This window comes from Pyrus communis, chromosome 11 (genome assembly GCF_041283825.1).
Source record: "Pyrus communis isolate YQ-2024b chromosome 11, ASM4128382v1, whole genome shotgun sequence".
Taxonomy (NCBI): Eukaryota; Viridiplantae; Streptophyta; class Magnoliopsida; order Rosales; family Rosaceae; genus Pyrus; species Pyrus communis.
In genome coordinates this window covers 186,761-201,929 of record NC_142575.1, presented here as the reverse complement: position 1 = coordinate 201,929, position 15,169 = coordinate 186,761, and the positions used below count along the sequence as shown (strand labels likewise).

Genomic DNA, 15,169 nt, shown 5'->3' with positions numbered 1-15,169 from the left:
GAATGGTGGGGTCCAATCCAACCTCTACATAATAGTCTTTAGTCTATATGGTGCACATAATGTTGTCCAATTTCGGACTAGCTAGAAACCCCTGGAGATGAGATGAGATAAGATGGGATGATGACCACAAATTGACATGGAAGGAAAGGAATGGAATGGAAGAAAGCAAAGCTCACCACCTCTCTCTCTCTCTCTCTCTCTCTCTCTCTCTCTCTCTCTCTCTCTCATGCTAGCTGAGCTCCACCACTACCACGCGTGGCCTCCAATATCAATGTCTTTGTCTCTTCACAATAGTCCTTAATTAATAGAAATATCTAATAACAAATTAAGCATACAAGTTTTATGGTACATTATTTTTTGGTTGATTTGATTAGCGTACCCATGGTTATATAGTGAAAAACAATGCAAGTTTCTTTGGCTTAGCACCAGGAACCGCCAGGGGAGGAGCGCCAAGAGCACATCTAGCGGTGTACAAAGTATGTTGGGGTTGGGGAAAGGACTACGATGGCAGGTGCCCTGAAGCAGACATTCTTGCAGATGATGCTTTGCACGATGGAGTTCACGTGATATCAGCGTCGTTTGGATCAAAGCCGCCATTTTTGCCACTGTTTGTATCATTAGCTGCAATTGGTTCATTTCATGCAATGCAGTTGGGCGTTAGTGTGGTGTTCTCTGCAGGTAATGAAGGGCCCGACCCCTCACAGGTCACAAACGTTGCTCCTTGGGGAATTTGTGTAGCTGCTTCCTCCGTTGATCGAATGTCTCCAACCCGAATAATCCTATACAATAAGCTCTTTGTTAATACATATAAATCATGGGTTATACATGGCATTACATGTTAATTATGATACAGTGATGAAAAGGTCAAATTTTAATTACTTTGTTTCAGGTGATACTCTAATTTAATTAACAGTGGGTCACGACCCTAATCATTTCGTGAATATATATTTCAGCACCTTAATTAGCTGAGTCATTCATAAATCTCCATTTTGCATAGGGAGAAAGCTTTATTACCACACCTACTAAGGAAAAATTAGCAGATGCAACCATATATTTAGTTAATGAGTGACCTCTCTCTCTCTCTCTCTCATAATTTTCCATCTGATCTATTAATCACTTGTTAATTATGTAATGTATTAAATTAAAATGCAGGTTTTGCAGGCCAGGGAATTGGATAAAATCAAAGTTTGCGGTTCGAAGAGTAATTCTATGCTTCTCAAACATAGGACCATTGAGGCAAAGGCAGCTGCCAAGAAAGCGAACGCATCGGGTTTGATCTTTGTGGCATCTTTGACAAGGCAGGTTGCCGTCGACATCATCCCCTCAGTCCATGTCAACCCTTAGCAGGGGACTAAAATCAAGCACTACCTTGCTCAATCTTCCACGTAAGTCGCTCTCTAGCGCAGTTAACTGCATTTTTTAAAAATATAGATATGTTCTCGATATTATTGATATCATCGGTACTTCAAACTAGTTGTTGGTAATGTTGTCGACAAATTTGGCTGCACTTAAATTCGTGACATGTGTTAATATTGTGTACTATACCACAATACCACACACGAAACCTGTTGTGCGAAGAGAAGCAAGTAAAAGTATTATCGGTAATTCTCCAGCTCCTAGAGTTGCAAACTTTTCTTCAAGAGGACCAAGCTCACTTGCACCTTATATTCTCAAGGTATCAATCTGCATCACCCTGCATGTATATATACCATAAGATGTACTTCTATACAGCCGATCATACGTATGTGCATTATACAGTAACAGAACATGATCCACATTCCCACCATGGCACATTACAAACGGCCACCTTAACACTTGATGATAAACGTTCTGTGAGCTGGAATTTTCCGTCGGGAACATTAATGTCATGACCTCATGTGTCCGGAGTCGTTGCCCTTATCAAATCTGCACATCCGAATTGGTCTCCCGCAGTCAGTAGGTCTGCTCTCATCACCACAGGTACGTGTTCAGAGCATCTTGTGTTGGTGATTTTAGTCTTGCATAAAGTGTTTAAAAAATGGTTTTGAGATGGATGCTCACATTTTGTTAGTACTTACATAAAAAAACAGCCATTGATCATAATTCATGTTCAATTGTCACTGCAAACACGAGGGACACATCCTTTGACATTGGTGCCGGCCACATTGATTGACCTCATCAAACGGATGGATCCAGGCCTCGTTTACGACATGAAAACAAGCGAAAACGTTCTATTCCTCCGCAACATTGGCTACACCGGTGACCAAATCAATCAGATTTTCTTTGCTCTCCCGGAAGTGACACGAGCTGTCCACAAGTACGAACTTCAAATTTTCAACATAAACTACCCCTCCATCACAGTTACCAATTTCCAATCTCCAATTCACCGTGACGATCAAAAAAAGCGTCCGCAACGTGGGGAAAACTAAGAATGCGATTTATTTTTGTACCTTTTTGGAAACTGATGGAGTAGAGGTAGAAATATGGCCTGTAGTTTTGATATTTTCATAGTTAAACCTAGAAAATACATATTATGGAATAGATTGGTTCGATGGCTTCCACAAGGTCAGGAATCTCTTGGTTGTATCTGTCAACACCATCTACTGTGACTCTCATGAATATTTGCATCACTCGTATAATCACTATTTAAGCTCATTTTAAATGTCGTTTGACACTTTAAAAAGTTATTTTATGGTTAAAGTGCATGATGACTTTTCATCAATATCAGCTCACTAAATTTTAAACACATGTTCTATCACACATATGTTCTACCATTACTGTTTTTGTTTTATGTTTTTCAATTCTTGGGGATAAATTTCTTTGTAACTTTTCTATCAATATGGGCAATAAAGTAATTAAAAAAATGTCCTAAGTTATGTTTGATGAGTTACTTTGTCTTTTTTGTTCAAATATGAGTTTGTCAAACATGACGTTTGGGCCATAATACGGAGAAAACTTTTGTCAAACCGGCTTTATACGCCCTTAGAGAGGATCGGGAAAGACCATGGATAGAATTAGAAAAGAATACACTTCCCGAAAGCCCTCTATTTGTGTGTGTGGTCGTACAACCACATGATCTGACAAACAAACTTGAGAATTTTCCTCAATTTTACTTAGAATTGAACTGAATAAGTTATATTTTATGGGTGAACTTGGCCAAATCGCACCCACCCCACCTTTATTGAGGAGAATCAAGGTTATATTACATGAAGCAAAAAATATCCTTGAAATTGACCCTCATCATTAAGATGGTCCTTAAATATTAAAATCAATTAATATAGTCCCTGAAAATAAGTGTTGCAAATCAATGTGGTCATTTCGTCACAATTCTGTTAAGTGTTGATGTGGCACATAAATAGGCTCCATAAGTCATCTTTTCTCACAAATGGTCCTTAAAATTGACTTGCGACATCAAAATGGTCTCTGAAATTGACCCGCGATATCAAAATGATCACTGATATTGAAAAGTGATCAATATAGTCCCGCAAGTAAATGTCTCAAATCAACGTAGTTATTCTGTCACAATTCTGTCAAAAATTATGTTATATGCTGATGTGACACATAAATGGGTCACAAAAGTCTAATTAAATTAAAAAAAATTACAAATATGCTTAATAATTTAATAGTTAATTAAAAAATTGTCAAAACCCAAATACATAGTCATGCAATCACCTCCAATCCCAGTCCATATTTCTCTACCTCCTTCGCTCTCTATTATCTAAAAAAAAAAAAAAAAATTAAATACACCCATCTTACACTTCGATACCCTTTATCAAATTGAACTTGGATCGAGATCACCTTTGGTGATGGCTTGGCCCGTTGGAAACGACTACTGAGACATCATCATTAACATTTAGGCAATTAGCATTCTCACAACCTTAATCTTGGAGAGCTTGTTCAGAGCTTCCATGGTGGTCTGGTGATGCAAAGAACGACGAAGTCTGCCTTGAGATAATGAGGTTATAACTGAGGTGCGTCTATTGTTGGTTTAAAACTATTTCCACAACCCCTCTTAGGCTTTGGTTAAGCCTTGTGCATTTGAGAATTTATGGAAGGGATCTCTCTTTAGAGTAGGCCCTACTATAACAAAAAAAAAAAAAAATTCATTGTGCAAAAAGGTATTTATACAAAATTTTAATTAATTATTAAACGAACAACAACACATAACAAATTTTTTTACATAATTGTGGCGAAATGATCATATTGATTTGCAACACCTATTTTGAATGACTCCATTGATTGATTTTCAATTTTATAGACCATATTTATGGTGTGTGTCAATTTCAAGGACCATCTTGATGATGTGAGTCAATTTCAGTGATAAAAACCTGTAAATCTTGTGAAGCCCATTTGTATGCCACATTAGTACTTAACAAAAATTTTAACAAAATTGCGACGGAATAATCATATTGATTTGCGACACCTATTTTCAGGGACAACATTGATTGATTTTTAATTTCAAAGATAATTTTGATGGTGTGAATCAATTTTAAGAATTATTTGTGATAAAAACCCAATTATAATTTAGCTTATAGTAGTTTCACAACCCATGGATGAATGGTCGTTGGTAAACTCATGAAAAATCAAAAGGTAGTCGTTGATGTCTAGGGGAGGGAGGGACTAATTATCTTTTGAGTTATACATCTTTGTAAAATTCGGTTGCCCACAGTGTAAACCCCATAATGCCCACAACACCCCCCATGTAAAATGGTAGGGTTTTGCCACATGCCCGAGTGCGATGGGGCATCATGTCCTTTTGTAATTAGGGTTTTCAAACTCCTCCCGAGAGGGATACATTCACTCAGATTAAAATCACCGGGCCAATCAATTTCACGTTGACCCTGAAAGACTAAAAACGACATAGGGGAGTCCTATGAATAAAGGCCACGTGGAAATTTGGTCCAATAGGAGTGGCCCGATGTGCTCACAACGTGACCCGCGGGTGATTGAATGCGAGGGTTGAAGAGGAGCCGTGGTTCTATTTGAATCACCGCTTTTGGATGAAAAAATCCCTCTTTCCAAAAACCCAAACCCTTGGCGGCTGTGAGACCCGTTGTTCCCTGCTCTCTCTCTCTCTCTCTCTCTCTAAGCATCGAGATTTCTCTCTCCGATTGCTAAAACCCCAATCACCTCTCTCTGGGATTTAGGGTTTTTGGCAATACTTAGGACAGGGAAGGAGAAGTAGAAGATCTAGCTATCAATTGACGGCCATGGCCACCGTTGCTCCTCCTGTGGAACGTATCCTAATCTAAAACTTTAGACGTTAGCCATCTGGGTATTGTTTGTCTTCGATTTTTCTTATTCTAATTGGATCTTTTCTTTAGTGATTAGTTTTCGGTGAAACTAGATCTTCTCTACCTTTGTTGCTATTATGGCTTACATTAAATTTGTAGATCGCTGTGAGTTTCTTCTATGGCGTTTGTTTAGTTTTTGGGATTGTGGCGCTTTGTGTTGGTTTTATGGATTTCTATGCTTGATTTGTGGTTTTGTAGACCGTGTCTGAAATTTATGGCTGTATGTGCGACAATTCAAGTTCTTGGTATGGGTTTGCTTAATTTTTTGAATTTGGTGTTGTTTGATTAAGTAAAGATTAACGTGTGCTTGGTTGAATTGAAGTTTCATATCAGGTGATTTTTGTAAATTGTTTGTAACTTGTAGATGGAGTGAATGAATTGACTGTTCCATATAAAATTCAAACTATTTTCACTGCTCCAGAAGGACCAGAACCTAGATTTTTTTTGTTGATTGTGTATGGCTATTACAAATTTACAATACACACAGGAAAAAAAGCACTGTACATTAGACATCTCGATTGATTTACAAAATTGTTTATATCCTTCACCGTTTGCGTTCTTTAGAAGCAGCAGATTTGCTACAGAAGATGTCATTAGACTCTCAAACCAAGACTCTGGAAATTCCTGAGCCTACCAAGAAGGTACCGTACTTTGCAATGTGATGATTGAATGTGAATTCAAGATAGGATAATTATTTGCTAAACATAAATGGAACATGAAAATTCAGCCATGAGGATTGGATCATGAAAAAGTATTAACAAACTGCATTTGAAACATTTATTCATTTAGGTTATATGTGGTTCTGAAGGCTGATTTCTTTTCCATGCAGCCTTCTGTTAACCAATCCGGGTCTATTGATTCTGGCAATGCTGCAAATGGACAGATCCCAGAAGATCGCTCTGTTACCCCATTGTTACCTGATTTCGCGGATCCATCTATGTGCTATCTCCCGAACAGTTATCCGTCTACTGCCTATTACTATGGAGGTCAAACTTATGCCTGAACTCTCTGCTTGGTGGATTGTTAGATTCTTCATGAAAATTAATGTGTACTTTTTGATAGGAAATTCATGTGTATGATATGGATGGTTTTGTGAATTTCTTTTAGGCTATGATGGGACTGGCAGCGAGTGGGATGACTACTCGAGATATGTAAATCCTGAGGGAGTAGAGATGACTTCTGTAAGTTCTTTTTCCCTTTTGTGTAATGTTTCATGGTGATCGTGTTTGATTTGGATCTAACTTGAGTAAATTCGTTCTCTTAAACTTATAAATTTGTTATCTCCTTGTGTTTTTTTAGGGTGTTTATGGGGACAATGGGTCTCTGATATACCACCATGGTTATGGGTATGCACCGTATGCCCCATATTCTCCTGCTGGCTCCCCTGTTCCAACTATGGGAAATGATGGTCAGTTATATGGACCTCAGCAGTACCAATACCCTCCCTATTTCCAGCCTCTGACTCCAACCAGTGGACCGTACACTCCCAACCCTGCGGCCCCACAAACTGATGTCGCCACCTCTGTAGCTGCTGACCAAAAGCCACTGTCTGTGGAAACAGCTAATGGAATTTCTAATGGCATTGCAAACGGTGGAGGTGTGAAAGGAAATAATGTTTCAGCTCCCTCGTCAACATATCAAAACTCGTCTTTCAACTCTAATGGTTCATATGGGAGGGGTGCTTTGCCAGGACGTGTTCCTACTCCTGGATACCAGGACCCAAGATTTGGTTTTGATGGGTTGCGTTCTCCTCGTCCATGGTTAGATGCCCCACTTTTTTCGGACGGGCAACCTAGACCAGTGACAAGTACAATTACTTCATCAATCTCCAATGGCAATACTAATTTGTCTTCAAGGAATCAGAATTACCGTCCAAATTCTCATTACATGGTATGTTGGTCACATGCTTATATATTTAATATATTTTTTTTATAATCTTTGCTTTGTAGTCTTACTTTTGGAGATTACCATATTCCACCAGTGGAAATGTCATCCGAGTTGTATGGCATGACTGTTCAATTATGGCCTTGGCCGCATATCAAATGCTAATAGATGTTCTGTGGAGGCTGAATCTGAATATTTACTTTAAATGTTCTACTGAGATGTGTTCACCCTTACAAACTTCATTTATTTGATCCCACAGGGTTTGCACCACCCAAGGCCATTGTCAGGAATGGGTACAGCTCAAGGGTTTATAAATAGGATGTACCCAAGCAAGCTGTATGGTCAGTATGGAAACACAGTTAGATCTGGTATGGGCTTTGGGTATCATGCTTATGATTCACGAACCAATGGACGCACATGGCTTGCTGTTGACAACAAGTATAAGCCCAGGGGAAGAAATGGTGGCTATTATGGATATGGTAATGAGAACATGGATGGATTAAATGAACTAAACAGGGGGCCTCGGGCGAAGAGCTCCAAGAATCAAAAGGGATTTGCCTCTAATGCATTAGCAATCAAGGGGCAGGTACCAACGAATCCTAGTAATGATGAGGAAAACGAAAAAACCAGTGTCCCAGATCGAGAACAATACAACAAAGCAGATTTTCCCGAGGATTATACCGATGCCAAATTCTTCATCATTAAGTCATACAGTGAGGATGATGTTCATAAGAGCATTAAATATAATGTTTGGGCCAGTACGCCAAATGGCAACAAGAAGCTTCATGCTGCTTACCAGGAGGCTCAGGAGAAATCTGGTGGCTGCCGGGTTTTTCTTCTCTTTTCGGTAAGCATCATCCATTGCTGTTAGGACTTGTGAGGTTGTAGTTTAAAAGTTTTATTCGGTTTGAAGTAATTTACTTGTTTTCTTTTTAGGTCAATACCAGTGGACAGTTTGTTGGCCTTGCCGAGATGTTGGGCCCTGTTGATTTTAACAAGAACTTGGAGTACTGGCAGCAAGACAAGTGGAATGGCTGTTTCCCTGTCAAGTGGCATATCGTTAAAGATGTTCCCAACAGTTTGCTGAAGCACATTACTCTTGAAAATAATGAGAATAAGCCTGTGACCAACAGTAGGGACACTCAGGAGGTAAGTTCACAGCTTAGTGTTTCTTTTTTGCCTTGACCTTCTTTATTCTTCCCTTGTGAATATTCATCTTATGGGTTTGTGTAGGTCAAATTGGAGCCAGGGCTTAAAATAATTAAAATCTTCAAGGAACATATAAGCAAAACTTGCATTCTGGATGACTTTGGGTTCTATGAGGCCCGCCAGAAGACAATTCAGGAGAAGAAGGCTAAGCAACAGCAGTTTCAGAAACAGGTAAATACTTTGCCTTCCTGTTAATTTTGCTGCTCCTTTTATTTTCTTATTTGTTTTCTTCTTATATTGCCGTTTAGAGATGAATGTTAACAAGTCCAAATACTTAACATTTGACCATTTGAAAATACCAAAAAAAAAAGGTATGGGAAGGAAAAAACAATGATGAGAAGGAGGTGGAAAATGGGCAACTGAAGACTCAAAATTCATTGGAGGTTTCCGCTGAGTTGACCAAGGAATCTGTTCCGGCGGTGAATGGAAGTGAGGAGCCGAAAGTTGCAGAAAACGGATCAATTGCATCTGGAGATGCCCCAAAGGGTGCTAAGCCAGTTGTGTCAGAGAAGAGGGTTGTAGTGAATGGGGTTGCGAATGGTTGCTAGCTTCTGCCTTGCGTAACGGTGGTCCATGCTCTTGCAGTGTTCTTGAAAGGTTTGCGTTGAAGTGTGCTGGTGTTAATGAATATGTTGGAGAAAACCAGTATCCAATGCTGCCTACCTACTTGTGTGGACCGCCGTCCTGATTATAGTGACTTGCCCTGCTAGAGTAGTCAATAGTTCATTGAGGAATGGCAAGTCAATAATGTCTTGGAGTTTCTTGTATCTTGTTCTTGGGCAGGCTAGGGATCCGAGTAATTGTAGTAGTGCCACCCCCAGAGTTTTTCATTTGGGTTGTCAATTTACAGGTGTTTTGCAGAAGCTCTAACATGTTTTGGGTTGCCTAGGATTTTGGGTTCAGGCTTGCTTATACCTTTAGTACTTTCTCCTTGTTTTACCTTTGCCTTTTACTTGTTTGGTTATTTCCGGTCTTGTAAATCTAGATCATAACCTCCTCCATTTGGGGAGCAAGTTTTTGCGTTTGTAATTGTAAGTGAGCTAGAAGAAGCAAGGTGGGAAAATATTGCAATATAGTCAGTTTAAAATTTTATTTTGCTTCGTATTTTCTTCATGTATGCCGTGTCGTGTGTTTGTTGTGCTTGTTGATTTATTTTGTTGAGAATTTTAGTGCCAAGAATAAAATCAGAGGAGATGCCTCGACTCGTTGCAAAAGTTTGTATGGTATATATATTTTCCTTATTTTTCGTTTTATTCTTTGTAACTTATGATCGAAAACAGGATAAGCTCCACTGGCCCCTCTGTCACGGTCTAGCAAAGTTAAATCAGCCCCTGTAGCCCAGTGAAAACAAAGCCTAAGAAAATATCCTGATTCACATAGTTCGTATCGATATTGGTAGCATTCAGTAAATGAAACTGTTATTGATATTTTAAAAATCATATTTTGTACTATTCACAAGTGTTTATTTTTTTAAATATAAAAAGATTGGAGTAGAAAATGAGAATTTTAAAACGTTAATAATAATTATTTAATTTTTATGAGAATTTTGAGTATGAAGATTGTTCTTTCTATAGCAAAATTAAGGAATAATTTGTTGGAGTAGGACTCAAATATACGTTATTATTGGAACTTCTCTTAGGTCTTATAACGTACTAAATTAGAGTGTGATAGATAAGAAAGGTTATTGCGCCATAGATTTAGAGGAGGTTCGAATTATATAATAGACACGGTGCGATAATTAATATAGTAACGAAGATTCAAGTCATAAAATTTGAGATTTTAAAATAGGTTATCTAATTGAATTATTGTTGTATCAAGCTAAATACCAATCCAAACTCGTTTCATCGTACACATCGATACAAAATATCTCACGTGCCATGTGTGTGAAACCAATTAGCTAAAGCAATGTATTTGCACTGAGTTCAAACTCCCGCCTTATAAATATCTTTACCCCTCATAATACCTGTGTTGCAATTTGTTGATAAAATATGTAAGGACATTCATATGATATAAATGCCGCCCTAAAGCCAATTTTGAATGACTAGGTGCGCTAGACCAAGACTTTTATAGACGACTCGTCTCTCTCTCTACCCAAAAACCCCTAAAACCCTTTCGCGTTTTAAGCAAGCAGCAGCAGCTGAGGCCGCTCTCTCAAGTGTCACTCTTTGTCATGGCGACCACCGTTTCCCCACCTGCGGATCGTATCCTTACACTTTCACCGCTTCTTCGTCTATTGGGCTTCTTTTTGTTTTCGTATTTTGGAATGTTAGCTCTGTTGTACATATATTTATGTACGGGGCTAGATCAGTAGATCTGTCGCTTGCTTCTTCTTTGAGTGCTATTAGGGGTTTCTGTCTGACGTAAAAGCTGGTGATTCTCAACGTTTTGATTTGGGATTTTGTATTTATTTATTTGTTTTTTTAAATTCTGCTTTTATTTTGATTTGAATTGTATTTTGGGCTTGTTTGCATCTACTGTTGTATTTTGTATTTCCTTGACTTTCTGGGTCTTCTTCAGAAGCTGCAGACTTGCTGAAGAATTTGGCCTTGGAATCTCAGACCCAGGGTCCTGATGATATCCCTGACCCTGCCACTGCCAGGAAGGTAATTCTCGTCTCTGCTCTTATGCTTTATTGCCCTTACTCAAAAAAATTATGAACTTCTTGTTTGTTTTAACAAGTGAATAAACTGTATCGGAAAATGACGGGTGAATTTGTGTTTCGAGCTTGATTATCAATTTCATGATTTTCAGCCCGTTGACGTGACTTCTAAGAGCAAGTCTTATGATCGGTCTACGGCCCCATTGCGAAAGAATTTTATGGATCCATCTGCGTGCTATCTACCTAATGGTTACACATCTTCTGCCTATTACTATGGAGGTAATGCTTAGGTGCTGTCTTCCTTTATCACATCTGTTATTGGATTTTATTATATAAGTGCTCAGCTAAGAGTTTTGAATTCCATCGTCGTGTTGAAAATCCCTTGTGCAATGAAGGGTTTTATGGTTTGCATGTTATTGATGATTCTGTTGTTGATGGTCTGGGTTTTGTAGGCTATGATGGGACTGGAAATGAGTGGGGCGGGATTCCAAGTTATGTTAATCCAAATGGAAACGATGTGAATTCTGTGAGTTTTACAGTCTGTTTGGTCAAAGTGTCTGTACCTATCAGAGTTTTGTATTTCTGTTTACATCTTCTTACACCTCTTCGGTGAATTTTAAGGGTGATATTCTCTGAGAAACTCTTTTATATCCTGCCATCATATCATATAATGCTTGTTGCATATTTCAGGCTGTCTATGGGGATAATGGTTCTTTTATGTATCATCATGGTTATGGTTATGCACCCTACAGCACATATTCAACATCGGGGTCTCCGGTTTCAACTGTGGGAAGTGATGGTCAGCTATATGGACCTCAGCAGTACCAATATCCTCCCTATTTTAAGCAGCTGAAACCTAACAGTGGCTCACACACCCCTAATTCAGCTGTTCCTTCCCAGGGGGCTGTCTCTACCGCAAAGGATGCTGGCCACAAGCCCTCACTTGTAGGAACAGCTAATGGGAATCCCGTTGGTGTTCTGGCCAGTGTGTGTAAGAAGGGAAATAGTCCTTCCGATTTCTCAAAACCACCATATAAAAACCCATCACTGAATCTAAGGGGTTCCTGCAATGGGTACTATGATGCAATGTGTGGTTTTGATGGGTTGGTAACTCCTACCCCATGGATTGAACGGCCAATGTATTCAAATGGACTGGGTAAACCAATGACTGGAAACGCAGTCAACAGAACTCCATCTTCCAAGAATCAGACTTCCCGATCAAACTCTCAATTCATGGTATGCTAGCTCTATCACTGTTTACATTTCGTACTATTTTCTTAGGGCTAATCAATCTTCTGTTCACATATTTGTACCTAGTATATGTGTGATATTAAACACATTTACCTGTGATCTGGTTGGTTGAGCAGCAAGGTAACTGTAATCTTCAGATTTTTCCCATTTGAATTCTGTTGGGAAACCAACTAGGTAGAAATAGTAGCTATTCTCTTTGGAGTTTACCTCTCTAGAAAATTGATTGATCCGGTTGCAGCGCTCCTTTTTCATTACTAGTTATGCTATAGGTCATATTTCATTTATCGTGTAGTGATTTTTATTTGATGGAATGATCTGACTTTTATAGATTGTTCTTGGGGATGGCCTCTTAAGGATTTCTGTTACATGACTTTGTAGGATTTGTACCACACGAGGATGGGATACGGTATGGATACAGCTAACGGACTTGTGAATGGGATGTATGCCAATGAATTGTATGGTCATTATTGGAACCCAATTAGACTCGGTATGGGATTTGGATCCAATGGTTTTGGTATGCATAGAAATGGAAGTGGGTGGACAGCTCTTCAAAACAAGTATAAAACCAGGGGGCGAGACAGTTCCTTCCGCTTTGGTAACCAAGACATAGAAGGCTTGGATGAGTTGAACAAGGGACCTAGAGTTAAAAGTTTAAAAAATCAAAAGGGAAATTCACCTGTTGCTGTAGCAGTTAAGGGGAACAATATGCTGTTGAATAAAGTTGACGATGAGAAGGATGCAGCTAGCATAATGGCAGAGCAGGAGCAGTACATCGGAACAGATATCTGTAATCATTATGCTGATGCTAAGTTCTTCATTATTAAGTCATATAGTGAGGATGATGTTCATAAGAGTGTAAAGTATAATGTTTGGGCCAGCACACCAAATGGAAACAATAAACTTCATGCAGCATACCAAGAGGCTCAGGGGGAGTCAGGTGGCTGCCCCGTGTTTCTGTTTTTCTCGGTGAGCATCATTATCCACTGCTTTAGTCCATTATTTCATTTGTTGCTTTCCTTGGCTTAGCTTCTTCTTCTTGTTATTTCTCTAGGTGAATGCCAGTGGCCAATTTGTTGGCCTAGCGGAGATGGTGGGGCCGGTAGATTTTAACAAGAATTTGGAACATTGGCAACAAGACAAGTGGACTGGCTATTTTCCAGTTAAGTGGCACATTGTAAAGGATGTACCCAACAGTTTGCTAAAGCACATTACCCTAGAGAACAATGAAAACAAACCTGTCACTAACAGCAGGGACACTCAAGAGGTATGTCCACTTATTTTCTTCATCTTGTTATTCCTCTATCTTGTCCGGTGATAAGCTTAATGTGTTTATGCAGGTCAAGCCAGAGCAGGGGCTTAAAATGATCAAGATGTTCAAGGATCATTCCAGTAAAACAAGCCTTTTGGATGATTTTGAGTTCTATGAAGCTCGCCAGAAGACAATTCAGGAAAATAAAGCAAAACAGCAGATCCGGAAACAGGCAAGATTTTTGCCCTTCATCCAGTAATTCTTATTTTAGAAGTGTAGTGGTTTTATCCTTTCTTTGCAGGACCTCTATGCAATGCAACTGTTTCATATGCATTAAGCTGTTTTTCTTTTCTTACTGCTACATTTGTAATTGCCATTAATTAAGCCAGTTGGATTCAGAAGAATTTATTGTATTCTCTGCTGATTATCTGAATGAAGGTATTGGATGGGAAGCCAAGTGATGGAAGAAATAATGGGGCAAATGAGGCGCTCAAATCCTTGGATTCATTTGGAACTAACTTAGATTTGATTAAGGAACCGACACCAAGTGCTGAGACCAGTGAGGAACTGAAGTTGTCGGAGAATGGATCGGTTGCTGAAACAGGAGGAAATCTGAAGGCTCCAGAACTAGCTGTGACCGAGATGATTGCAACAAAATAGGTTGTAAATGGTTGCTAGTTTGTGCAATGCACCACAGTGGCTTGATCCATTTAAGGTTTTATTAGTAGGAGTTTCTTGAGTGGATTTACTGCTTTCAGTTAAGTATATTAGTCAAGAGTATGAGTAGGTGTCGTTTAGAGATTTCCAGGCCCCATGTCATTGTGCATTGTTCATGTGGGTCGGTTTGTTTGAACAATAGTTGCTCCCATCGCCCTCCTCTTTGTCTGCGAGAATCTCTCCCCCTGGCAGTAGCTTAAACTTTACAAGTGTAAGGAAAATATGTTTTATAATGCTTTTTGTAGAAATTCACAAAAAGGGATTGGAAAACCGTGGGAGCTCACATGTTTCTTTATTTTTATTTTTAGGGTAAGGTACAAAAAACTACCTCAACTATTGGGGTCATGACAGTTTCATACCTTATTTTTTTAAATTGACAATGTCATACCGCATCTTACGAATTTGTGACAATGTCATACCTCCGTCAATTTTTCTGTTAGTTTTTCTGTTAAGTGCTGACGTGGCAAAAGATGGGGACCACTTTCTATTAAAAAATTATTAAAAACTAAAAAAAAATTAAATATTTTTTAAATATTAAAATAATAAATAAAAGTAAAAAAAAAAAAAAACCCAAAAGAAGGAAGAAGAAGAAGAAGCAGAAGGAGGAAGAAGGAGAAGAACAAAAAAAATTGAAATTGGTGCGGTTTCCATTTTTTTTTTTTGGGTTGCAGTTTCCTTTTTTTTTTTTTCAAATTTTTCCTCCTCTTCAAATTTTTTTTTTGGGTTTTCAAATATTTTTTTTTTCCTCCTCTTCTTCCTCCTCCTTCTTCTTCTTCTTCTTCTTCTTCGGTTCTTCCTCCTTCTCCTGGGGGGGGGGGGCAGGGGCAGGTGGGGTTGGGTTTTCAAAATTTTTATTTTTTATTTTTTTTTATTTTTATTTTTTTTGTGTTAAAGATTAAGTAGATGAAGATGGGGAGAGAGAGAGGGGAAGGGAAGGGACAACTAAGGTTTTATTTTTTATTTTTTTAACTTTTATTTATTATTTTA

General features: G+C 38.6%; 2 protein-coding genes and 1 long non-coding RNA gene across 9 annotated transcripts; all 3 read left to right on the top strand.

Annotated features, from left to right (window-relative positions):
* Positions 1 to 138: 138 nt before the first annotated feature.
* On the top strand, positions 139 to 2,641 carry LOC148692604 (uncharacterized). Of its 2 annotated transcripts, XR_015952971.1 has the most exons (5): positions 139 to 1,057; positions 1,153 to 1,385; positions 1,475 to 1,675; positions 1,759 to 1,959; positions 2,070 to 2,641. It is a non-coding gene; the product is annotated as an uncharacterized LOC148692604 (long non-coding RNA). The 2 variants fall into 2 exon arrangements; XR_015952972.1 differs by lacking the exon at positions 139 to 1,057 and having other exon boundaries at positions 1,614 to 1,675.
* A 2,294-nt stretch (positions 2,642 to 4,935) lies between these two features.
* LOC137741693 (YTH domain-containing protein ECT4) lies at positions 4,936 to 9,458 on the top strand. 4 transcript variants are annotated; one of them, XM_068481397.2, is made up of 9 exons: positions 4,936 to 5,217; positions 5,838 to 5,914; positions 6,103 to 6,259; positions 6,381 to 6,454; positions 6,573 to 7,163; positions 7,417 to 8,004; positions 8,094 to 8,306; positions 8,391 to 8,537; positions 8,678 to 9,458. In XM_068481397.2, the coding sequence occupies exons 1-9, from the start codon at positions 5,190 to 5,192 to the stop codon at positions 8,912 to 8,914; spliced, it is 2,112 nt and encodes a 703-aa protein (XP_068337498.1). In that variant the 5' UTR covers positions 4,936 to 5,189; the 3' UTR covers positions 8,915 to 9,458. The 4 variants fall into 4 exon arrangements, with proteins under 4 accessions (XP_068337498.1, XP_068337499.1, XP_068337500.1 ...); XM_068481398.2 differs by having other exon boundaries at positions 4,972 to 5,217; positions 5,841 to 5,914; XM_068481399.2 differs by having other exon boundaries at positions 4,992 to 5,217; positions 6,157 to 6,259.
* An 840-nt stretch (positions 9,459 to 10,298) lies between these two features.
* Positions 10,299 to 14,452, top strand: LOC137742130 (YTH domain-containing protein ECT2). Of its 3 annotated transcripts, none has more exons than XM_068481889.2 (9): positions 10,299 to 10,567; positions 10,884 to 10,969; positions 11,118 to 11,244; positions 11,418 to 11,491; positions 11,656 to 12,201; positions 12,595 to 13,182; positions 13,268 to 13,480; positions 13,554 to 13,697; positions 13,904 to 14,452. In XM_068481889.2, the coding sequence occupies exons 1-9, from the start codon at positions 10,537 to 10,539 to the stop codon at positions 14,123 to 14,125; spliced, it is 2,031 nt and encodes a 676-aa protein (XP_068337990.1). In that variant the 5' UTR covers positions 10,299 to 10,536; the 3' UTR covers positions 14,126 to 14,452. The 3 variants fall into 3 exon arrangements, with proteins under 3 accessions (XP_068337990.1, XP_068337991.1, XP_088536176.1); XM_068481890.2 differs by having other exon boundaries at positions 10,334 to 10,567; positions 10,887 to 10,969; XM_088680050.1 differs by having other exon boundaries at positions 10,334 to 10,736.
* Positions 14,453 to 15,169: the final 717 nt, after the last annotated feature.

Excerpts from the sequence above, each read along its gene's own strand:
- LOC137742130 (XM_068481889.2), top strand. The coding sequence starts at position 10,537 with ATGGCGACCACCGTTTCCCCACCTGCGGATC. Across the intron at positions 11,245-11,417 it reads TTCTGCCTATTACTATGGAG|GCTATGATGGGACTGGAAAT; the intron begins GTAATGCTTAGG and ends TGGGTTTTGTAG. Across the intron at positions 12,202-12,594 it reads GATCAAACTCTCAATTCATG|GATTTGTACCACACGAGGAT; the intron begins GTATGCTAGCTC and ends ATGACTTTGTAG.
- LOC137741693 (XM_068481397.2), top strand. The coding sequence starts at position 5,190 with ATGGCCACCGTTGCTCCTCCTGTGGAAC. Across the intron at positions 5,915-6,102 it reads TTCCTGAGCCTACCAAGAAG|CCTTCTGTTAACCAATCCGG; the intron begins GTACCGTACTTT and ends TTTTCCATGCAG. Across the intron at positions 8,307-8,390 it reads ACAGTAGGGACACTCAGGAG|GTCAAATTGGAGCCAGGGCT; the intron begins GTAAGTTCACAG and ends GGGTTTGTGTAG.